The sequence below is a fragment of the Peromyscus californicus genome, unplaced genomic scaffold (genome assembly GCF_007827085.1).
Source record: "Peromyscus californicus insignis strain IS unplaced genomic scaffold, ASM782708v3 Scaffold_5__1_contigs__length_169319896, whole genome shotgun sequence".
Classification (NCBI taxonomy): Eukaryota; Metazoa; Chordata; class Mammalia; order Rodentia; family Cricetidae; genus Peromyscus; species Peromyscus californicus.
This window is the reverse complement of record NW_026294573.1, coordinates 13218968-13243993: the sequence shown is the minus strand read 5'-3', so window position 1 is coordinate 13243993 and position 25026 is coordinate 13218968. Positions and strand designations below refer to the sequence as shown.

The 25026-nt window shown below is 51.2% G+C and overlaps 1 protein-coding gene across 1 annotated transcript in view; it reads left to right on the top strand.

Moving 5' to 3' along the window:
- The window catches only part of Padi2 (peptidyl arginine deiminase 2), a 44011-nt gene extending 20290 nt beyond the window's left edge, over nt 1–23721 (top strand). Inside the window, exons 5-16 of the mRNA XM_052716143.1 lie at nt 1199–1316; nt 1963–2088; nt 7060–7238; nt 7793–7896; nt 8649–8760; nt 9982–10089; nt 11897–12048; nt 13060–13204; nt 13476–13569; nt 17795–17880; nt 20346–20474; nt 20853–23721. Of these exons, the coding sequence (XP_052572103.1) occupies nt 1199–1316; nt 1963–2088; nt 7060–7238; nt 7793–7896; nt 8649–8760; nt 9982–10089; nt 11897–12048; nt 13060–13204; nt 13476–13569; nt 17795–17880; nt 20346–20474; nt 20853–21086 (1587 nt within the window). The 3' untranslated portion in view covers nt 21087–23721. The remainder of the gene's footprint in view (nt 1–1198; nt 1317–1962; nt 2089–7059; nt 7239–7792; nt 7897–8648; nt 8761–9981; nt 10090–11896; nt 12049–13059; nt 13205–13475; nt 13570–17794; nt 17881–20345; nt 20475–20852) is intronic.
- Nucleotides 23722–25026: the final 1305 nt, after the last annotated feature.

Genomic DNA, 25026 nt, shown 5'->3' with positions numbered 1-25026 from the left:
ATCCTGTCTTTTAAGAGAGAGCTCTTAAAAACAGACGGTAGGTCTTGACAATCCTGCCCAAAATCCTCAGGAAGCTGAGACTGTACCTCAGTTGACGGAGTACTTCCCTTGAATGCAGGAAACCCTGGTCTGATCCCCGGCATCAATACTGGGACAATCACGGCAAAGTCATCCAGCCCCTGTAGACCTGAATTAGTGAGAATTTCCATACCTGGACCAGTGACATTGTCACAATGCCTTTGCCCACCCTACAGATATCTTTTATATTAGCTAGTAATGGTAATGCATGCCAGAATCCCAGATCTCAGGAGGTAGAGGCAGGAAGAGCAGGAGGAGTTCAAGGCCATCCTCTGCTACATGGTGAATTACAGGCCAGCCTGAGCTATGTGAGACCCTGTCTCAAAACAAGAAATTTATCTCTTATAGTCTAGGACTAGGTCAGGCCCCAGGAGCAACAAAAACCTAGAGAGACCAAAGTTCAAGGAAGAATGGTGTAGGTGACTCCATTGTAACCATCCTATGACCTGGAAGAACATATCAAGAAAGGACCATGGACAGAGCAGGGCAGCTGCCCTGGGGACCAGAAATGCTCCTTCAAGGAGGGCCAGGTGCCCTGAGTCTAAGAAGAAGGGTGGAGTTGACTGGGAAAGAGGGACCAGCAGGGCAAAGATCTAGGAGTTTCGACGGTACAGAAGGACATTCATGTGGGTAGAAGAGACCGGATGCAGAGGCCACAGGTCTCACCAGCCTCATGGAAGATCAGAGATTCCAGGCTTTATCTGAGTCAACGGTGAGGGCTTCAAACAGGGAAGCAGCATGCTCCAGTTGGAGTCTGTTCCGGGTACTGTGGCCACAGGACAGAAAGCAGAGTAAGGTGGCAGCCCCCTTGGGAGCGCTCAGAGCGTGTCTGGAATCAGTCACCTCAAGCCTGTCCTAGAATGTCAGTTCCTGCCACCATCTCTGCCAGGCATGGTCAACTCACACCAGAGCTGAGGCCCACATGCCCTCTTCAGCCTTCCTGTCTCTCCCCTCTTGAACTTGGGTGATCATATGAGTCCTTTCTGGGCACTTCAAGCCTTCCAGGTCCCAGCTGCTGGCCCAGTGGGTACTCTTCACCACATCTATCCCTCATTATCCCTCAGAAGCTGTACTTGGATGGAACCAGGGAAGGCATTGATCTGTGTCCCTGTTGTTACAGGCATCCTGGACCTGGGGTCCTGAGGGCCAGGGGGCCATCCTGCTGGTGAACTGTGACCGAGACACGCCCTGGTTGCCCAAGGAGGACTGTAGTGATGAAAAGGTCTACAGCAAGCAAGGTGCCAGTGGGGCCACATGGGGGACAGTGGGAACATGTGTGTCCTGCCCCGGGCAGGGCAGAGGGCGAGGCAGGAGATAATGATTCAGATGTTCAATGCTCAGAAGTCATGACTGTAAATACAGTTCAACTGCACCTTTACATGCATGGGTAGAGGAAAACCTGGAGGGGCCAGCAAGATGGCTCAGCAGGTAAAGTCACTTGCCACCAAGCCAGACGACTTGAATTCAGTTCCTAGAACCCACATGATAAAGAGCGAGAATAGACTCCCGCAAGCTGTTCTCTGACCTATACATACACACTCACACACACACACACAAACACACACACACATACACACACACACACACACACACACACACACACACACACATACACACACACACACACACACAAATGAGACAGGCAGATTACTATAAGTTCAAGGCCAGCCTGGTCTACATATGAGAAAAAAGACTAGAGAAAAGGAAATTCCCAAAGGGTTGACCAGTTCTCCCAGGCAGGAGATAAGTTCCTTTCCCTTAGGCTTCTGGGTAGTTCCCATGATGCATGCATGAGGGAGGGGCCTTGTCCTGGTGGGAAGAGTAAAAGCAATGGTGAGACCCGCTCTCACAGGCCCTCCCCCTACCTCCTTTATCTACCCACAGACCTCAAGGACATGTCTCAGATGATCCTGCGGACCAAAGGCCCTGACCGCCTGCCCGCCGGCTATGAAATAGTCCTCTACATTTCCATGTCAGACTCGGACAAAGTGGGCGTGTTCTACGTGGAGAGTGAGTGGTCATTGCCCCACCCGCCCACCCAGAGCCCTTGCGGCCACTGCCCTTCTCTCTGCACAGGTGCCCAGGGCTGTGGAGCCCATGGAGTGACACACAGATACACATCTCTCCTCCCCCAGGGAGATTCAATGGCCTGTGTCCACATACTTCTCTCAGGGACCAGGGGAGGAAGGGCCTTTGAAGTCAGGGTCCTGTTGCCTTCATGATACCTAAGGCCAGATATATACTTCCTCCAGGTATTGTCTGGCATTTCTGACTCTCAAATGTCCCTGGAGATGATACCATGTCTGCCCTTCTTCCTCTTAGTGGTGACAGGGTGTCCTGGGTGCCACTATGTATGAACCATACTCTATTCATCTTGGAGCTTGGATGATATTCATCTAATCTTCTTATGCTATAGAGTCACCTGTGTGCCAATACAGTAAACATAACTGTCCCCTCACTCCCTCTGCCCTAGGGGAGCCTCCCCTGAGTGAGGAAAACATGTCAGAAGAAATGGGACAGATCAAGACCCAGGAAGCATTAGCACAGAGGCTGAGTTGGTTAGGTGGTCGAGAGAGGCTTCTGTGGGGAGTAACATTTGAGATGAGACTCAAAGGAAACAACGAGAAGGACCTGGGGAGGAGCTGCGAGGAGCTGGGGAGGAGCTGGGAGGAGCTGGGAGGAGCTGGGAGGAGCTGGGAGGAGCTGGGAGGAGCTGGGGAGGAGCAAGCTAAGGAGTGGGCATCATGTACAGCAAGCTCAGAAGAGGGGGCTGGTTCAGTGCTTCAGAGAAACAGAAAGACCAGGCTGGGCAGCAGGAAGAGAGATGGGTGGATGCTTAGAGAGTCAGGTCAGAGCGAAGACACAGTTTGTGTTTTATTCTTAGTGCATCGGAGAGTCACCTAAGAGGTTTTGGTTTTGTTTGTTTGTTAAGATAGGGTTCCATGGTCTCTAACTCCGTATGTAGGGAAGGGAGGATGACCTTGACCATCTGACCCTCCTGCGGCCATCTCCCAAGTGCTGGGATTAAAGCCACATGCCACCATCATGCCCCGTTATGTGGTGTTGAGGATCTAACCAGAGCCTGGTACACACTGAGCAAGCACTCTACACCTGAGCGCATCCCCAGCCCCCAGGGGGGTTGGGGCAGAACTGTTAAGATTTTCTACCCATGCGAAGAGTCCCTCTGTAAAGCATCCTGAAGTTTGTCAGGTGTTATGGGACCTCCTGTCTGAAGGCCAGAGCCTTGGGCCTCACCCTGGGACCCCTTCTGGACAAATCCACTAGAAACAGACAGGACCCTCACTTCAAGGAGGGACTTAGCTGGGACACTAGTGGACAGAGCCCTATGATGCTCCTCTCTGGGCTCTGACAGATGGTTGAAGTCAGGCTGGCTCTGCAGCCCCAGGGGGCTGAGAAGTTGATACTTGCATGGTCCAGATGAGAGTCGCCCAACGGCAGAAGGGAACTAGGAGGACCCAGTCTGGACTTGGACTCAGCCTTGGCATTGACCTGTGGCTGATAACGACATCCGGGCATTCTCTAGATGCTTCTTTGCTTTGCTAACTGGGGTATACTCAGGCCTGGGTCCATTCTCACCTCTCCACTTCACTGATCATTGAGATGGGTCCTGAGCAGGCAAGAAAGCTCCCACCGCAAGTGGGCAGAGAGGATCCCCCTGGATGTCTTAGCTGGACCACCGTCCTATAGGGAGGGTGGCTGCTGGGTCAGGGACCACCTCCCTAGTCAGTTTCCCTCTAGATATGAACTCCAGGTGTCTGGGTTGCATTTCTGCTTCTGTGATAAAATACTCTGGTAAAAACAGTTTAGAAGAAAAAGGGTTTATTATTTATCCATCTCACCGTTCCAGGTTACTGCCCATCATAGCAGGGAGGCCGCAGTGGCAGCTTAGCTCATTCTTCTTTTCATTCAGTCCAGGGTCCAGTCCATGAAACGGTGCCTGCCACACACGTTAACTCACCTCAGTTAACCAATTAAGAAAAACCGTCCACAGGCAATACTCACAGGCCGATCTAGACAGTTCCTCATTGAGACTTCCCTTCTCAAGGGAGGCTACATTGTATCAAATAGACAGTCGCCCAGGGGAATACTCTGAGTCACCAGGGCCCAGCAAAAGGGACAATTAATCTTATTCTTTAGTCCAATATCCTTTTCTTTCATGTGAGCCGATGGGGGATTTGGTCAGAATCTGAGTACCTTGTGTGTAATGTGTCATGTTACTTCAGTGTCATGACCTGTGTCCTAGGAGAGACAGACAGTCCAGTTCCCCACAATGTCAGGAGCCAGGCTCTGGGATCCCTGAGGGCCCCTCTGTGGTGTGGGATGGACTGCACTGGGGTCTCCGCTGTCGTGCTGGCCCATGGAAAGCTCTGTAAAACAGTAGCTATTGCTTTGGCTGGAATGATACGAACTGGTAATTATTATGACAGAATTCTCCAGTGTTCCTTGGAGGACCTAGAAACTTACTCTCCCCAGGACCCCCCAAACTGGAGACTTACCTTCTCCCCCAAGGACACAGTAAACAACCTGCCCCCATTTGTCCAGCACCTCCCTGGTTTTTAGCACTGGAGGTCGGTCATGCCAAGACACCCTTCCATCACAGGCAAGCCGAGACCGACGGTTACACTATCCGTCTCTTTGCCACTGGAAAGGTTGTGCCAAACCAGGCCATGCGCTGGCCAGCCAGGGCAGATGACTGGAGCTCAGGAGAGGCTAGGGGTGCTGGCAGGTCCAGCACAAGGCTGCGGGGGCCACTCAATAGAAGTGCATTGTTGGCACTTGCAAGGACAGCCAGCCATGCCGGGGGTGGTGGGATCTGGACCAAGCTGGAGATCCTGAACAGCGATGGAGGCTCTTTGAAACAAGGGTTGTGTTGTTCCTGCATGAAATTCAATCTGCCTGGCGCTGGCGCTAACTGCCAGAAAGCAGCCCCAAATAGAGACGCATTGTGAATCACAAGGCATAGGCTACATGGGGAAGAGAAAGGCGCCAGCTGCCAGGCACTGTGCAGAATGCATCCTCCCGCCAGACCTGCCTCCCTCTACCCATGAGAGCCTAGGTAAACTCAATAGCTATAGCTTCTGTAAAATCAGGGTGGCTTCTATGATTGACATTCCTCCCATGAGATCAGCGGAGGTACAGCCTGTGTCGTGTGAATATTGTGGGTAGGGAAGGGGAGCCACTATAGATACACATCCAACTGGATCCGAGCAGAGCCTGGGTCCCAGGGCACCTGCTGGCAGTTTGGGGTGAGAAGGACATCACCTTCCATGCTGATAGGGTGCTTGGGACCTGCAGGGTCAGGGTTATGCATCTCAACGCTCAGCCCCACCACCGGGAGGCTGAAATGCCACTTCTGTGCCTCCCATCTGGAAGGCATTGGATGGCAAAGTGGTGAGTGACAGTGAGTGGCACACTAGGCACACCCGGCTTCTCCTCCCAGGACCCTTCGGTCCCAGCTGTGTTACCCGCGTCCCCAAGGTTACTGAAGCCACTGATGCTGTGTCGTCTGTAATGACCCTATAAGACAGGGACTGCTGTCCCCCAGTTAGCAACTGAGTCATCTGTTTGATAGGTTAATGGAGTTCACAGAAGGTTTGTAACTTGCCGAGTCCAGCTGATGCCTGACCTGACTTGGGAAGTCAGGAAGGTCACCTGTTCATGGTGCCACTCATAATCAGGGTCCCAGTGAGCACACGGTCCTAAAGCAGGTGCTGTCTCAAGCCTGCGTTTTGGGATGCATTGGACTTGACAGATTTTAGCCCTGTATATTGGGAATGGTCCTGATCCATGTTCTAACCCTTGGTCCGCTGGTCATTAACCAATGTATTGTCGTTGAAAGTGCTAAGCTGAGCCTGATCTGCCCTTCCAGCTTTGCAGGGCCTAAAGAAGGTGCTTCGGGAACTGTGTAGGGTCCTATCTCCAGGCCTTTGCCAATGCAAGTATCTCTTTCCCTCTACATCCTTACAGCCACCCTGTTGCCCCACCGGGGCGTCTCAAAGCCACTTCTCTCTGCTCAGAAGTCTCCCCTGTCTCTCTGCCCTTCCCCGCCCTGAGTAACAGACAAGATCTCCACCGTGACACTGCCGTTAGATGCTCCCCACATCCGCTGTCTTATCATCAGCTGAGCATCACTCTTAGACACAGAGGCTGCACTGTGACTTTTGACTCCCTGAAGGTGTTTGCTCATGCTGGCCCAAGTAATTCGATTCATGGGCCAGCCCTGGAATCCCACGTGGGCCTCTCCCACAGGGACTGATGGGAGCCATTGCTTCATTCAGTGGACGTTTTATTAAACGTGACCACATGCCAGACAGGCAGATGGCCTGGCAGGGCTGTCTCTCACCTAGCAGCATGCATTTGTACAGGCTGCGATTCGGAAGGTCTACATGGACCCTGGCTTGCTCTCTGGGAATCCACAAAGGACTCCCTGAAAGGGTAAAGGACACCAGTCTTCCAGGAAAAGGGAATAGCACTGTAAAGGGCTGAGAGTTTCATAGGGCAGTAGTTTCTTCCTTCCTACCCAAGACCCACACAGTGGAACATCCACAATACAGAGTAGAATTTCTCAAACAAATGGCACACTGGTGTTCTATTCATACAAAGAGAATAGGAACTTGGCATTTGAAATTAGACATGGATTGGAGGCCCTACCGAGCCATTGCTGAGCCCATTTCCTCCTCTGTAAAATGGGAATAACACCTCCCTACTGCTATGCTAGCCATGCCGTTCCCATCTACCCTCATTCCCCAAACAGCTCATTTTCCAGATGAGGAAGCCAGAAGCCAGCTGGCCACACAGCCTCCCAGACTATGACAATGACCAGTTTGCACCATCCTGTGCTACTTTCCACTTGTGCGTTTCTCTGTGTCTAACGGACAAGTCACCCTGCCCCTTCCCCCATCAGAGAGCTCCCTGACCTCCTGAAGGGAGAGGGTGCTAACACGGGCCCACCCCCTGCAGACCCATTCTTCGGCCAGCGCTACATCCACATCCTGGGGCGGCAGAAGCTCTACCACGTGGTGAAGTATACAGGTGGTTCTGCGGAGTTGCTGTTCTTCGTGGAAGGTCTCCGTTTCCCCGATGAGAGCTTCTCAGGCCTGGTCTCCATCCACGTCAGTCTGCTGGAGTATATGGCCGAGGTGAGAGCCACGGGCCTCCCCTGTGCAGCCATGCCCCTGGCTCAGACCTGGTAACTGCGATGGGGCAGAGTGTGAGTGAAGGATAGGAAAGAGGCCTTTCTAACCATGTGACTTTACAATTCTTAGTCTCCCGATCTGAAAAGTAAGGATTCCAGTAGCATCTGTCTCCTGGGAATGAATTGGTACAGGCAACAATACTTGGTATATGGAACTGGAGAGATGGCTTAGCAATTAAGAGCACTTAGCTGCTCTTCCAGAAGAGTGGAGTTCATTCCCCAGCACCCACGTGATGGACAGCTTACAACTGCGTGTAACTCTGGCTCTAGGGGAATCTGATGCTCTCTTCTGGCCATCGTGGGCATTACACACACATGCACGTACACACACAGAAACACAAACCCACACATACACATAAAAACAATACTTGTCACAGTTCCTAGCATACAGTAAGTGCTCAGTAAATGCATTGTTGTCGGTCTCACCCACTGAGAGGGAGTCGGGGACCACAAGTACCCCAATGTGGCTCACCAGTGCTCCTCTTCTCCCACACCCAGGGCATCCCATTGACACCCATCTTCACAGACTCGGTGATGTTCCGGATTGCACCGTGGATTATGACCCCCAACATTCTGCCTCCCGTCTCGGTGTTTGTGTGCTGGTAAGGGACAGGCATGGTCCACAGGGCAGTGTGGCAAAGTGGTCAAGCACTGGCCTTCAGGGTCAGACGGACCTAAATCCAATTCCCGTCTCTGCCACTGAGCAGCTGTATGACCTGCAGCAGTTCTCGTGGTCTCTCTGTGCCTCAGTTTCTCTGAAATGCACATACCACAGGCTTGCTGGGAGGATCGAGATGACGCCTCTGCATCTGTCGGCGTATCCTGGCTCAGGCTGTGTGCCGCAAAGGCCACCATGTCTCTCCCTTCTCCTCTCCCTCTCAGCCTCTGCTGTGTGGGGCTAGGTTCCCAGCTCATTTTGCTCACTGCTCCAGCAGGTGTCTATTGAGTGTGTAACGTGTGCTTGGTTAGCACAGCAAGACGAGCAGGAAGGGCAAGAAGCAGCTAAAGTGTATGACTGACAGCTCCAGAAGGGACCCTCTGCCCACCCTTAACCTTCATGTCAGGCTCTCCCACATCCCAGGCATAGCACTGTCTAAAATCTGGGGAGTCAGAGAGCATGTGTGGGTAGTAGGTCCCTCCCTTGTCTTATATCCGTGTGACCTTGATAAAAACTGCGTAAGTGGGTGGGGTTCCGTGGCCCATGGCCCCAGCAGGCTTTACAAAGTGGCTGTGGACACAGACGGGCCTTCATCACCACAACTCAGTCCAGAGTGCCAGCGGCTGTGACCACCCAAGATGGGCGGCACTTGCTCCCCCTCACTCTTCCTCTCGGCCTCTTCCTGATGCTCCTCAGCATGAAGGACAATTACCTGTTCCTGAAAGAGGTGAAGAACCTGGTGGAGAAGACCAACTGTGAACTGAAAGTCTGTTTCCAGTACATGAATCGCGGAGACCGCTGGATCCAGGTGAGAGGGGCCCGGGCCCACGGGAAAGACACAGCAAGGGCTCTGGCCCAAAGAGGCTTGCTGTGTGCACCCTGGTACCCAGCTGCCTGCGTGTGTGTGGATTCCTGTCTGCTCATGTGCACAGAGACTTGCGAGAATAGGTGTGGCTTCTAGTGGAGGCCTAGACTGAAACCATCTGTATCCATCCTTTGAGGCTGGTGATACCCTCACGGGGAGTACTATGTGGCAATTAAAAAGAAAAAGGCCAGTCTGTGACTAAAGACACAGAATACGCTTGAGTTGCTACTTGGAAGGAAATATGTTTACGATACAGCTGTTTATGTTTTTTAAATGAGGTTGGTGTCACTAAGCGATTGTTGTGTGACTTTTGCGAGGGGCAATCCGTGGAAAGATGCCCTGCCATCATTTGCTTGTTAGGAGGAGAGTTGGGGACTGGAGGCAGGCGGTGAACGATTCACACTTCCCAAGCTGGGCTCAAGTGTGCTCATTTTGTGTTAAATCTTCTCATTACATTGATTCGCTGGGGATGGTGCACACATCACAACCTACACGTGGAGGAGGTCAGAGGGCAGCTTGGAGCAGTTAGTCCTCTCCTTCCATCGTGTGGGTCGGGGCATCAAACTCACGTCATCGGGCTTGGCAGTGAGATCCTTTACCAGCTGAGCCATCTCACTGGCTCTCTTTTGTTTTCATTTGTGAGCCAGGTTCTCACCATGTAGCCCAGGCTGGCCTTACACTCTCAGGCTCCTGGCCTCGGCCTTCTGAGCTCTGATTACAGGGGTATGCAGCCATGCCTAGTTTGTTTGTGCTTTTTATGTTGGTTTGTTCTGTAACAAGGTCTCCCGTATCCCAGGCTGGCCTCGAACTCACCGTGTCATAGAGAATGACCTCGAAATTCTGATCCTCCTGCATTCACCTCCCAAGTGCTAGGATTACACGGGCATGTGCCACCATGCTCGATGTATGTAGCAATGGTGCTTGAACCCAGGACTTCATGTGTGTTAGCCAAGCACTCTACCGCCTGGGTTATACCAGGGTCTCAATATGTAGCCCAGGCTGGCCTCATACTCTCCAGCCTCCTCCTATGTAGCCTAGGCTGGCCTCATATTCTCCAGCCTCCTCCTCTGCCTCCTGAGATCTGGGATTGCACCCCCATCCATCCTGCTCCAGACACCCCTAGGTACCACTACAGCTGAAAGCCCTCCTTATTCTATTCCACAGGATGAAATCGAGTTTGGCTACATTGAGGCACCCCACAAAGGCTTCCCAGTGGTGCTGGACTCCCCTCGAGATGGAAATCTGAAGGACTTCCCTATTAAGCAGCTCCTGGTGAGATGCTGAGGGTCACCTGGGGGTGACAGTGGGGATAGAGGACAGCACAGTCAGGTCATGTGGGGCACACGAGAATAGCTAGTCTTCCACTCGGGGCCTCTGTTTTCTCATCTGCAAGATGGGACAGTGGGCCCTGAGGTCCAAAGCCATCTCTAAACTGCAGCTAAGTAAGCTTCAAAAAAGGCAAGGCAGAAGTCTATAGATGTCACCGCTCATCGGAACTCTGTGGATGTGACTCTCAGTGTCATGGGGTTTATTAAAGCAGTTTGGCTCCTTCCCATCCCAGGAAGCCATTGTCGTCCCCACTTGTGGCCTCCAAGCCATGTGGAGGACTGAAATACGCCTCTCTGCGTCCTCACTCTTCACACTGAGCCGGAAGCCAGTGTGGAGCATGTTACAGAGACACCGGCAGATCTGGCTTTCCCACAGTCACGTGTAGGACAGATCCTGCTGTAGATGTCAGGCCATTCAGAGGTGACCCTTCCCAAGTCTTCTCTGGAGAGGAGGCAGAAGCAGCATGTGAGCCCCACTCTGGGATGACAGAGGAACCTGGTCTTGAACAGCACCCCCATAGCAGAAAGGGAACCTTGGGCAGGCTTCTGAACTTTCATAAGCCTCAGTGCGCTTCTGTAAAACAGGGAGATGTCGCCAAGATTGTTACTCAATTGAGGCATGCAGAACGCATGGGCACTATGCCTCATCAGCGGCCATCATGGTCCTGTTCATTGCCCCAGCCTGTAGACAGCCCTCAGTCGCCCTCCATGTGGGTACTGTCCATTTTCCCTGACCCTGGGGGACAGGGCCATCAAATTGACCACCCCAGGACTACCATAGGCAGCGGGAATAAGAACCAAGCTCCCTGCCCTGTCCTTTCTCTTCCCTGGGCTCCATCTGTCTTCAGTGCTCCAGGCTGGCCTGGTGCCAAGGCCCGGCTGCATTGTTCCCAGAGGCCGGGCCAGGCCCGGCTTTGTGCTGCGTGCCTGCCGCCCTGTGTGATGCTGTAAAGCCCCAGCTGCCACCTGTGGCCAGCTCACACATGGCCAACAAGGGCCCCCAGGCGAGAAAGCGCTAAGCTGCTGCCATCCACCCCACCAGGCGCGCCTGTCCCGGGGCCTCTTAGCTGAGGCTGAGTAAACCATGGCTGCCTACCACACAGGGTCTTTCTGTTGGTTGGTTTGGTTTTTTGAGTCAAGCAAGTTACTCCCTGCTCTAGTACAAACTCCCAAAGAAGATCTTTACATTTTTATCAAAAAAAAAGAATATATATATATATATATATATATATATATATATATATATATATACACACACACACACATATATGGAATCTTAAAATCCAGTTCCTGGCAGGGAGATGCCAGAAGTCATTCATAGTGGGTTCGGATGCACAGTTCACTCTCTGGGCAAGTCTAGCAAATCCCTGGGGATAATCCGTTCACCTCTGGCCTCCTGGTTGGAAACCCCTCTCACAGAGATGGAAACCGAGGGCCAGGGAAATTCTGAGATGGCCAGGGTGAGGCCAGATCTTGATATCACATTGTGTGCCTGTGCCTAGGGGGCAGAGCCCAGGCTGAGATGGGGTGCACACACATCACACCCACACTGACTCCCTCACTGTGTCAGTGTGCTCACAGACTCCCCAATGGCAATAAGCTAGCCTCAGGTAACAGCCGTCCTTGAGGCTGAGAACCCAGAGCGCCAGACTGCAGGTGGCACAGAGTGTCACCGTAGAATGGCTGCTGAGGAAGAGGGCTCCCGGCTGTAGGAGGCTAAAGGCCGATGTGCCCCCTCTCTCTCTGCCCAGGGCCCAGATTTCGGCTATGTGACCCGGGAGCCCCTCTTTGAGAATGTCACCAGCCTCGACTCCTTTGGGAATCTGGAGGTCAGCCCCCCCGTGACGGTGAATGGCAAGACATACCCTCTTGGCCGGATCCTCATCGGGAGCAGTTTCCCTCTGTAAGATAACCCGGGGTGGGCCTGGGGGTGGCAGGCACAGGAGCACGACTGTCTCTTTAGGAGTGGCCTGGAGTGTATGTGCCTAGAGTGAATGTAAGGGGGACAGATCCCCTGATGCAGTGCACTGTAAATCAGTAGACGCCGATGGAAAGAAAGCCAAGTCAGCCTTTACACCTCAGTATAAATTAAGACCTAATATGCAATCCAATAATTGTCTTCCACAAATGGGAAGGTGTATAGTGAGACGTAGGTCAGGTGGGGCAGGGCCGTGGGAGCCTAGTGAAGGACACTGGCAGAGGAGAGTGGGAGAGTGGGGGCTGCCTGTAAATGAAAGGGAAGAGAGACAAGGGATGCCCTGCCTCACAGGCATGAGTCCCTGGCTCCTTTGGCTGTCCACAATAACCGTACTCTCTGCCCAGCCAATGAAAGGCAGATTCTACCTTGATCTAAACAGTTGCTGGGAGAAAGTGAGCAGCTTGGGTACTCACTTCTGAAGAGCTGCCTGGAACCTGAGGTCACCCAGGATTTGAGTATCAAGTCCCTCTGACCCACATGGAATGTTCTACTATCTAGGGGACATGGGTAATGACCATTAGCCCACCGTCCCCTAATCCACTGGTCACTCATCCGCTCAGCAGCTACTTCCTGTGCCTCAGTGGAGTACCGAGCCCTTGCCCTGCCTTAGAGGAAACAATGAAAGTCACAGACATGTCAGTTCCATGCTGAGCATGGAAGCTGACTTTAGCTGCTCACTGGCAAACTCCGGGGCAAAGGCTGAGCTCTACGCCCTCCACATCGGTTTGACTGTGGCCAACGTGCCCTCTTCCCACCCGGGGCTCCAGTACCTTCTTCCAGGGTCTCAGCTCAGGCTTCCACCTGTGCCCTTGCTGGTAACACCCAGATCTGGTGTGGGTTCCAGATGCTGAACGTCTCATCCTGGGGCTGCTCTGGTGCAGAAATAACCACGAGGGTAACCTGCTAAAAGTCTCCTCTTCTCCAATCCTGCCCTAGGTCCGGAGGCCGGAGGATGACCAAGGTGGTGCGAGACTTCCTGCAGGCCCAGCAGGTGCAGGCTCCCGTGGAACTCTACTCCGACTGGCTGACTGTAGGCCACGTAGATGAGTTTATGACCTTCGTCCCCATCCCAGGCACAAAGGTGAGCTGATCCCCAAGACTAGAGTGAATTGCATAGCCAAGAATCCATGTGCTGCCGGGCCTTCCCAGCAGAGGGTCCATACTTTGACCTGATGTTATTGCCCAGGATAGAAGAAATGTGAGACACAATCTGAAGACAGACAGACCCTCCCAGGAAACCAAGACATTCAGCATGGGAGGCATGAAGTGCTTTGCAGTCAGGGCCCTGGTCCCTCTGACGTCCTGGCTACCCCCCCCCCCGACAGTACCATCCACTGGGGTGTCTCTTGCAGGAATTTCGGCTGCTCATGGCCAGCACCTCAGCCTGCTACCAGCTCTTCCGAGAGAAGCAGAAGGAAGGCCATGGGGAGGCCGTTATGTTCAAGGGTGAGTGTCCTAGTTAGGGTTTCTGTTGCTGTGAAGAGATGCCATGACCATGGCAACTCTTATAAAGAAAACATTTAATTGGGGTAGCTCACTTACAGTTCAGAGGTTCAGGCCTTTATAATCACAGCAGAGAACATGGTGGCGTGCAGACAGATGTGGTCTGCAGGTGTAGCTGAGAATCCTATGTCTTGCAGGAAACAGGAAGTCAACTGACACACTGGGCAGTATCCTGAGCATAGGAAACCTCAAAGCCCACCCCCCACAGTGACGCACTTCCTCCAAGGCCATACCCACTCCAACAAAGCCACACCTCCTAATAGTGCCACTCCCTATGAGGTTATGGGGGTCAGTTACATTCAAACTACCACATTCCACTCCCTGGCCCCCATAAGCTTGTAACAATATCATAATGCAAAATGAATTTAGTCCAGTTTCAAAAGTCCCCATAGTCTATCACAGTCTCAACAACATTTAAAAGTCCAAAGTTCAAAGTCTCTTCTGAGATTCATGTAATCTCTTAATTGTAATCCCCTATAAAATCAAAACAAAAAAACAGATCACATACTTCTAACATATAATGGCATAGGACATATATTACCATTCCAATACATAGGGAAGGGAGCACAGTGAGGAAATACTGGACCAAAGCAAGATTAAAAACCAGCTGGGCAAACTCCAAACCCTGCAGCTCCATGTCTGATGTCAAAATGCTCTGCAGATCTCCAACTCTGATCACCTTTGTTGGCTGCAACACACTTCTTTCTCTTGGGCTGGATCCACTCCCTGTTAGCAGCTCTCCTCGGCAGGTATCCCACGACTCTGGCATCTCTAACATCTTGGGTTCTCCAAGGCAATCCAGGCTTCAACTTCACAGCTTCACCCAGTGGCCTCTCTGACACATGCCTGGCCTCAGCAGCTTTATTCCATAACTTTTTTCTTCTATCCTTAACTCCGGAACCACATGGCCAAACTGCCAGGTTCTGCTGTTTGCTGGGGCTGGAACATGGCCCCCTTGTTTAATTACGTCTTTCCCAGCTTTCTGTTTCCCTTCACTGCCTAAGCTTGGCTGTCCTTGAACTTGCTCTGTAGACCAGGTTGGTGTCAAACTCAGAGATCTACCAACCTCTGCCTTCCCAGTGCTGGGATTAAAGGTGTGCATCACCACGTCTGACTCTAAGCTTTTCTTTAGTTCCTTTTCACAAGTTGGAAACTTAGCTGGGTGGGATCTTGCCCTGAGGTTCCTTTATTCCATCTCTTAACCCGTTTATCTCCTTGAACTCAAGACTTAGCTCCCTTCCACTTCCTGGTGCTCCTTTTCCCCTCAAAATTTGCATTTTGTAATTTACCCTGCCCAGCTTGCTCCTTTTCATTATAAATCTTCATTAGAGTTAACACTAGTAACCACAAAACAGAGGCTATACTAGGCTCTTTTGAGATTTCCTCTGCCAATGGAAAACTCTTTGGACCAGGACAGAAGCAGTCACTTTCTTCACCAAAATATCACAAGAACGATCTCCAGGCCACATGTTAATACTTTCCTCTGAAACCTCTTGAGCCAGCCCACAGTTCATGGAATCACACTCAGCACCACTGTCTTCCATGCTCCTACTAGTCTGGCCCATTAAGCAGCACTTAAAGCATTCAACTGCTTTTCTAATCCACAGTCCCAAGGTCCATATTCCTTCAAACAAACGCATGGTCAGGCCTATCACAGCAATACCCCGGTCCCTGGTACCAACTTCTGTCTTAGGGTTTTTATTGCTGTGAAGAGACACCATGACCACAACAACTCCTATAAAGAAAACATTTAATTGGGGTGACTCACTTACAGTTTCAGAGGTTCATGACAGGGACATGGTGGTGTGCAGGCAGATGTAGTGCTGCAGGTATAACTGAGAGTCCTACATCTTGCAGGCAACAGGAAGTCAACTGACACACTGGGCAGTATCCTGAGCATAGGAAACCTCAAAGCCCACCCCCACAGTAACCTACTTCCTCCAACAAGGCCATACCCATTCCAACAAAGCCACACCTCCTAATAGTGCCACTCTCTATGATATTATGAGGGCCAATTATATTCAAACTACCACAGTGAGTGATCATAGGCCCTTAGCTGGAAGCCCCAGGGGGCCCTCAACAGGACCTTGTCTCTGAGCATCCAGCTCTACCACCAAAAATCATGCATCGCTGGGGATGCACAGTTAATAGAGTGCTTGCCTAGCATGCACAAAGTCCTGAGTTCAATCCCCAGCAGTGTATGACCCAAGTGTGGTAGTGCTCACCTGTAATCCTAGCTCTCCAGGGGTGGAGGCAGAAGGGTCCTAACTTCAAGGTCATCCCAAAAGGGAGAAGGGTGAAGTATGTCTTCAGAACTAGTGCTTGAAAGGGCACCAAACCTAGAGAGGGACTAAAGGACCCCAGACTGCCATGTGATCTGCACGCAGGAGCTTGTGTTTTCAAAACAGTGGGATGGAAGCCAGGACCTCCCTCGATGGTCATGCATGTACTGCTAAGCCACATCCCCCTCCTGCCCTCCCCCAGAAATGTAAAGAGGAGGAGAGAAATCCACTGATGTTGGAAAGGGAAGTGGTTTCAGCTGACATCGTGCCTGCAGGGCCTGGAGAGAGACTCGATCTCCCTCCTAAGTGGGGCAGACCTGGGGATGAGTTTTGCACTTGAATTAATCATGAGAAAGAGAATCCACTGGGGAAACCCGCCAGCCAACAAGGTGAGAGAGGCCACAGCACCTCTGCCCTCTCTTACTGTGGTAAAATAGACACACCACTTAGAATCCAATGTATTACAGCGTTAAATAATAACCTCTATGGTCTTTGTCCCGCTGGGCATTTTTTAAAGTGACTCTTTGCCACATCTTAGGCTAGTATCCTGCTGCTCAAAGTCCACTGGCTAATGCTTATGCTATCATCCTCCTCGTCCAAGGAATGCAACTGAGTGTTGCTGGTGTCAAGGATAGACCCGCTTAAGCCCCCCATCCTTTTGTGCTAGCAACCTGATGGGGAGTTCTTCCTGGGTTGCCAGGCATGAGGCTTGGCTTTCTAGGACCTTCTTTTCTATCTTAAATTTCTCTCAAATGCTGCCCACGTACCCCATGGTTAGAGGTACTGATACAGGTGAGCCATGATGTGGCGGCAGCCTAGGGGCAAGGTCCCATAGCCCTGATCTCTTTGGTGCCGTGGTGCTTCAAGTCTGGGATGTGCCAAGAGCTGGCATGCTCTTCCTAGATCAAACAAAAATCAAATATAACAGATCTTAACACCTGGGAGGCTGATGCAGAAGATTGTGGGTTCCAGGCCAACCCACACTACATAGAGAGACTCTATAAACAAAAAATTAAAAGGAAAAAACTTAATCAAATATACAAGGCAGGCAGATTTATGAGTTAGAGGGCAGCCTGGTCTACAGAGTAAGTTCCAGGACAGCCAAGGCTACACAGAGAAACCCTGTCTCAAAAAACCAATATATATGTATATATATTGCAGTCAGTCTGCCTGTGTGGCCACTTGTAGTGTGAAGGGAATTTTCTTTTTTTTTTTTTTTTTTTTTTTTTTTTTTTTTTTTGGTTTTTCGAGACAGGGTTTCTCTGTGTAGCTTTGCACCTTTCCTGGCTCTCGCTCTGTAGCCCAGGCTGGCCTCGAACTCACAGAGATCCGCCTAGCTCTGCCTCCTGAGTGCTGGGATTAAAGGCATGCGCCACCACCGCCCGGCGTGAGGGGAATTTTCAGACTCACAGAACCTCTGTGCCTCAGCTGGTACCTCATAGGGACACAGTGAGGGGGAGGGGTACTGCTAAATTAATCCACATTAAACTTTCAAAAGACTGCTTTCTTGCCTGGGAGATGTTGTTCTATGGCAGAATGCTTATCTAGTGTATATGAGGTCCTGGGTTCCATCCCTAGCAGTGGGACCAAAGGACAAATCGCAGGCACTTGGGTGTCACTAAAACCTCGAGGCTATGGAGCTGGAGTCAAAGGCAGGCTCTCTCCAGGGTCCGGTATTGGATCAGCTACTAACATTCTAATGGGGCACCCAGGTGTCTGCTCCTCCTGCCAGAGAGAACAAGATGCCTAACACCCCCCACACACCCCCTTCCTGGCTTAGGGCCATGGTGGATATGGAGAGAGAAATGTATGCTGCTTCCTTGGGTGGCTCAGATGGAACCCCCAGCCGCTAGCTAAGATTTCCTGTCATCCTCTGGTCCCCACAGGCCTGGGGGGCATGAGCAGCAAACGAATCACCATCAACAAGATCCTGTCCAACGAGAGCCTCACGCAGGAAAACCAGTACTTCCAGGTGCGGGAACAGGCGGCGGGAGGGCAGGAGGGGACAGGGACATGGCTGCCTGGGGGTGGGGGGTGCTGGTTCTGTGGAGAAAGGTCAGGGGCTTGGGGCTTCTGGTCCAGAGGAGCCTCCATGATGGATCTCCTTGCTGTGTTCACATACTGACGGGACAGAGGGCTCAAGGTCCCAGCAGGAGACTTGGGAAAGCAGCAAGGATCGTGCTGACTTCAGTCTGTGTTTTCCACCCTGTTTATTTTACAGTTTGTCAGGTACATAACTGGCAAGTCTGCCCGTTGTCAGGCAAGCTCGGCTGCTAGCAATTTTCTACTGTAAAGTTTAACTTGGGGCGCTAGGCTAATAGAGTTTGTCGGGGGTAGCTGGACTAGCAGGCATTAGCAAGAGTCATTTTTGAAAATGAACCGTTAAGGTGGGCACAAGTCCAGAGCACCAGCATTCTCTCAGACAAGCGCTCACAGAACTCCCCTTAAAACTCACTAAAGCTTCAGACTTGCCGTCCAGGACAATGCTGGCCTGAGTGTACCCCTCACTTGGGAGCTTCAGCACCTCACACCTTTGAGGGGTTGGATCTGGGCTTGACAGTCTGGGTGCCTGAGTCTTAAAAGTTGCACATTGGTAGAGAAACCATGTCTTGAAAAAACAAACAAAGCAGGGTGTGGTGGCGCACGCCTTTAATCCCAGCACTCGGGAGGCAGAGCCAGGCGGATCTCTGTGAGTTCAAGGCCAGCCTGCTTTACAAAGTGAGTTCCAGGACAGTCTCCAAAGCTACACAGAGAAACCCTGTCTTGAAAAACTGGAAGAAAAAAAAAAAAAGAAAAAGAGAAAAGAAAAGAAAACACAAATGAAAAGAAGTTCAAGGTGTTCGATTTCTGAGGCAATTTAAAGAGACAGAAAATAGACTGGAGCCTGGTCTCAACAGACTGGACTGTTTATTTCAAACAGTGATTGGCAGACGTAGCAGGAAAGGGGTATCTGCTGAAGGAGATGCTTGGGGTTTATATAGGCAGTCTGGGGAGTGAGGAGTTAAACGCAGCTTCTGAGGCTCTGTGCAAACCCAGACAAGGCAGTTTTATCTTTGGAACCTGTCTTGCCCTTGCTACCAGGATGTGGGTCATAGTGGGCAACAGAGTTGAGCAAGGTGGTAAAAGGGGGAGGGGCTGGAGTCGGGCAGAGTTTGTTTAAAGTTTATACCAACACAAAACCCTGCGGTTGTGTGGATCTCAGGCACAGGCTGATCAGGGCTCCGGCTCTTCCTGCTCTGTGTTTATTGGTATGTGCAGGTGCCCTCATGGCTATAGAAGTTCAAAGCCTCTCGTAGACACTGCACACCATCTACGAAGACTTAGGTGTCCCACAGCATTGGAACAAGAACTTGATCTCACTCTGACTTGGGTCAACTGAACTGATCACTGTGGACAGGGAGTTTCCAAGCACCAGTTTGTCTAACCCTGAGTCACTGTTCACCCCTGGCCTAATCACTGGGGTAGCCGTGGCAAGAGCCTATCAATTAATTCTCACCAGAAGGTCAGAGAATCTGGCACAACCCAGCCACACTCTGCAGTGTGGTGGGGGTCGAGGGGACAGCAGAGTCCCAGGGGAGCTACACAGGACCCACTGAAGCTGTGCCAACGCCTCATTGGCTGCTTGGATGCTGACCTCTGACTATCCCTCCATGATCCCTGTGAGACACAAAGACACACCCACCCACACTCTGTAATAAGAGCTCTGGAGACCGAGTATCGGAAGCCAGGCAGTTTATCTTACAGCTTTGCAAAGCCCAGATGGCAGGTGCAGTGGTTGACGGCAGAGAGAGCTTTTAATCCCAAGGCCAGCTCCTCCCCATCTTCCTTATTAGCCGAGTAATCGGGGACACAGCCCTCCAGGGTCACCTGAGTCTCTGCCACTTAAGTTTGTCTGTTTTTCAGCAAGGACTCTGAGGACTTCAGTCTGTGTTTTCCACCCTGTTTATTTTACAGTTTGTCAGGTACATAACTGTCAAGTCTGCCCGTTGTCAGGCAAGCTCGGCTGCTAGCAATTTTCTACTGTAAAATTTAAGTTGGGGCGCTAGGCTAATAGAGCTTTGGTGGGGGGGGGGGTAGCTGGACTAGCAGGCATTAGCAGGAGTGTAGTGTTTCCTGTTCATTTGTAGCAGGGCCTCAAGCCCCATTAAGGGGGCATAATGGTGCATGTTTTTAATCCAAGCGCCCGAAGAGGCAGTCAGATCTCTGTAAGTTCAAGGGCAGCCTGGTCTACAAAGAGAGTTTCAGGATAGCCTGGGCTCCACAGGGAGACCATATCTCACACACACACAAAAAAGTTACTACTGTCCCTTAGCCCTGGTGGAGAGATGCTGGAGAGGTGTTAGGGACACCAGCTAAGTAGGAATCTCTCTGGAATGCAGGCAAAGTGACAGGTATGTCTCCCCTAATCTCCATGCTACCTGTCTCCCTCTCCCCCAGCGCTGCCTGGATTGGAACCGTGACATCCTCAAGAAGGAGCTGGCACTGACAGAAAGGGACATCATTGACCTGCCCGCTCTGTTTAAGATGGATGAAGACCGCCAGGCCAGGGCTTTCTTCCCTAACATGGTGAGACCCTCCAGCCCCAGCCCCTGCTTATGCTACCCCCAGCAGGATGCAGCCAGTTCCAGAAAGGCCCAGCTGAGTTGCTGTGTGACCTCATGTCTGGCACTTGCCCTCTCTGAGGTCTTCCATTCCCTGTTGGTGACGATATTCTTAACCTTGCTTTCTCATTAAGTGTGTCCAGACCCTTTACTTTAGCAGATAGGCAAGTACTTTACAAAAGTCACAGCACAAACCCGGTTTAACTCAATCCGAGCCTCAGTTTCCCCACCTCTAAAGGAAGATCCTGATAACACTTCCCGCATAGGACAGTAACAGGGATCTGAGGGCTTGACACCTCTAGGCAAACAGTGGCTGCTCCCTAAACACCCACTCCCCTCCCAGGTGAACATGATTGTGCTGGACAAGGACCTGGGCATCCCCAAGCCTTTCGGGCCCCAGATAGAGGAGGAGTGCTGCCTGGAGACACATGTTCGGAGCCTACTGGAGCCCCTGGGCCTTGCCTGCACTTTCATTGACGACATCTCTGCCTACCACAAGTTCCTGGGAGAGGTGCACTGTGGCACCAACGTCCGCAGGAAGCCCTTCACCTTCAAGTGGTGGCATATGGTGCCCTGACTGGCAAGGGCCCTGGCCCTCCCTCTTCCCCTGTAATCTCCAGGTCCTTCCTGTGCCCCCAAGTCCTCCCCCTTCAAGAAGTGGGTGGGGTTGGGGGGGTACTTGTGCCTTGTTGTCCCTGGCTAAGGGCCTCTATGTCCACTGGAGTCATCCCCAGGAAGCCCAACCATCCCCTTGGTAATAGCTGGACTCATGGTTAGTGTGCAGAGCTCTGGCAGGTAAAACAGACTTCATGTAGTCAGACCGCTCCTCAAGAATTCTCAGCCTCTGTTCTAGATCAGAATGAAGGGAGAAAGAAGGGAGGCTCTGAGGTCACTGGGTCTTCCAGCGCCATTCTCTGATAGGTAGACTACGGGGCCCAGGGTCCTGGTGTACCTTGGACAGCACCATCATCTCGCATTTGCCTCCCTCCAACTATTCATTCCTCATTCACCCTCTCCAGGCTTCCTGGACACAGAGTCCCCACTCCCTGAGGGTCCAATTGTTCTGCTTAGAATCTTCTGGAAATAGATCTTAGCCAAAGAGAGTTCTTCACCCGCTGTGGATGCAGGCTGCCCAAATTTGGGGTGCTGTAGTGATATATTGTGTACCCTCATAAACTTGCATGAGGATCGGAGGACAGAGCCAGCCACTAGATTAGACATAGAGGCCAGACAGTGGTGGCACACACCCTTAATCCTATCACTCAGGAGGCAGAGATCCATCTGGATCTCTGTGAGTTCAAGGCCACACTGGAAACGGAGCCAGGCAGTGGTGGCACACGCCTTTAGGGAGCTCTCTCCCCAGACCAGCATATGTGGTCCAAAGTTCAGTATGTAAAGATGCCCTTACCTGTCAATGCTATTCCATTTCTTATCTGGTCCTCGATTCTCTAGCCAGTCCATGGGCCCCTCTTCCCACCATCCTTCCTATTCTGGACACTCTCTCCTCCAGACAGCTACGTAGTTTCTTTTCCACTAGCCAGATTTGGGCCTTCCCAGAGCCTGAGAAATAACCTATCCCTCCTCTTGGATGTTGGCCACAATGGTCAGGCTCCAGCCTCAGCAATCAGTTCTCAGCCAGCTACTGCTTGGGAGATGGAAATCCCCAGCACACTTTTCATAGTCCTTCCATCCAGATACAGTAAATATGTCCTCTGCTTCAATTAGAAAAGTCCCTGGAGCTGGAGAGCTCCACAATTAAGAGTGTTTGCTGCTCAGGAAAAAGACCCAAGTTCAATTCCCAACACTCAGAACTGTCTGTAACTCCAGATCCAATGGAGCCAATACCCTTTCTGGCCCTTGATGGCGCTGCACACGTGTGCACATAGCCATATACATAATTAAAAATAAAATTTTTTAGGGTATGGAGAGATGGCCCACTGGTTAAGAGCACTTGCTGCTCTTGCAGAGAACCTGGGTCCAGTTCTTAGCACTCAAATGGTGGCTCCCAACCACCTATAACTCCAATTCTGGGGGATCTAATGCTCTTATCTGACCTCCATGAGCTTCGGCACACAGATGGTACACATACACTCAGGCATGCACACATACAAGTAAATAATATTTAAAACTTAAAATTATTTAGATAAAGAAGGTCCTTTAGGGGCAGGAATATAGGAAATATTAATTCTACTTTGAAGGGTTAAGCAGTCCCGTATAACCGAAGAAAGGGTTACAGTCATACATTCTTAGGGAAACAGGATTTTTACCTTGGATTATTCCCTTGGCTATGCAAACAACATTGGTTGCATGCTACTGAGCCACAAGCACAGACTTGGGCTCTGACAACACGAGCTAGCCATGGACTCGGCTTGTCCCCGACAGGCAAGATCCACATTTAAACCCTTTGCCCTTGCTGTGGTGGGCTCTTTAGAAACACTCCTCAGTGTATTGAAAAAGCACCCAGGACACCAGTCACTGCCTTGAAGAAATAAGAGTGTGTCTTCTGTACACAGACCCCTGGCCTTTCTATCCAGCTGGGCCTACAGCACCATGTCTGGTCAGGCCACAGAGCCTCCAAAGTTGTCATCCTCTGCCTCTGCAGACAGTGGTCCCTGCCCTTGGGGGTAAAGCCCCAAATCCTGCCTCCAGCTCTAGAGCAGAAAGCACATGCACCTCTCCGCGGGAGCCGCTGTGGGGATGTGGAGTTTGACATGTGTAGTGTTCAGTTAGAGTGGCTTTGTGGGTTTTATTTTTATCTATGGTAAGGGGAAGTGAGCGCCTCCCTCTCGGAGGCGGCTTGTCTTTGTAGATTGTGCTATGATTCTCCCTGGCAGCGTTGGTTGTTTCAGAAATTTCTGGAACTCCAGGACTCAGACACTGCCTGTCCCATGACACTTACTCACCAGTGTGACTCCCTCCGGTGTGACTCCCCTCCGGTGTGACAACTCCCAGTGTGATGCTCCCCACCCCCCACCCCCCAGGGGGACTCCTTGCTCTTCCTCACCCCCACTTTCTTTAACATAGGCCTAGGTGCTTCTGGGCTGTACTAGTTCCTGTTTCAGTGTCGATTTTGAAATAGTCTGTGAAGGGCAGAGGGATGGCGTGAAGATGGCGAGAACCAGGCAGTTTCAGCTTCCTGGAAAAGGAGCCAAGATGGGGACTGTAAAGTGTTTGGGGAAGAGCCGAAATAAAGAGCAATAAAATGAACCGTCCATGGCTCTGGGTGTGATATTCTTTTCGACTTCCTAGACATAATCACAAGTGATCTGGGTCACACGTGGCCCATCATGGTCACGAAATACCTACTGTTGATCTCTATGTGCCACTACCCAAGGTCATGAGCAGTATCTACGGTGATGTAATCATGTTTTAAAGGTGAGTTTCCCTAGATGCAGACGGTGAGGTGAGCATTTGGGAGCCAATGACTTGATAGGAACGTGTCTCCAGGAGAAACGGGTCCAGGAACCAGGGGAACGGGGTATTGGAAAGGAAGAAGTGAGCAAGGGTGTAATTTCAGGGGCTAGTTCATCCCAGTACCCTCCGTGAGCTCTTGTGTGCCAATGGCCCCTGGAAGCTGATGCCCATGGAGCCCTGGTCCCACTGCATCTGACCCACAGGGCACTAAATCTGTTATTTTTGGTACTTGATGGGCAGAGCCACCAGTAGCCCACAGCAAAATCTAAAGAAGGTATCTGCGGCATTAAGAACAGAGTGGGGGGCTGGAGAGATGGCTCAGAGGTTAAGAGCACCGACTGCTCTTCCAGAGGTCCTGAGTTCAATTCCCAGCAACCACATGGTGGCTCACAACCATCTGTAATGAGATCTGGTGCCCTCTTCTGGCCTGCAGGCATACATGCAGACAGAACACTGTATACATAATAAATAAATAAATCTTTAAAAAAAAAAAAAAAAAAAAAGAACAGAGTGGGGCCGGGCGGTGGTGGCGCACACCTTTAATCCCAGCACTCGGGAGGCAGAGGCAGGTGGATTTCTGTGAGTTCGAGGCCAGCCTGGTCTCCAAAGCGAGTACCAGGAAAGGCGCAAAGCTACACAGAGAAACCCTGTCTCGAAAAACCAAAAAAAAAAAAAAAAGAACAGAGTGGGGAAGGGGGATGGCTGGGAAGATGGCTCAGTGGTTCAAAGCACTTACTACTCTTCCAGACGACCCGGGTTTGGTTCCTAGCACCCGCATAAGGTGGCTTACTACCAATTCTGGCCCCTTTAGGCACCTGCATACACACATGTACATACAAATAAATAAATAAAATGATAAATTCGTGTTTAACAAGAATGTAGTGAGACCAGTGAGATAGCTCACCAAATACAGGTGCTTACTGCAAGCCTGGCGACCTGAATTTTGTCTCTCTGGAACTACTGTAAAGATGGAAGGAAAGAATGGACTATACAAAGTTGCCTCTGGCTGCCACATGCATGCTGTGGCATATGAGTCTACATGCATAATAATAATAATAATAATAATAATAATAATAATAATAAAGACCTAGCTAGATGGTGGT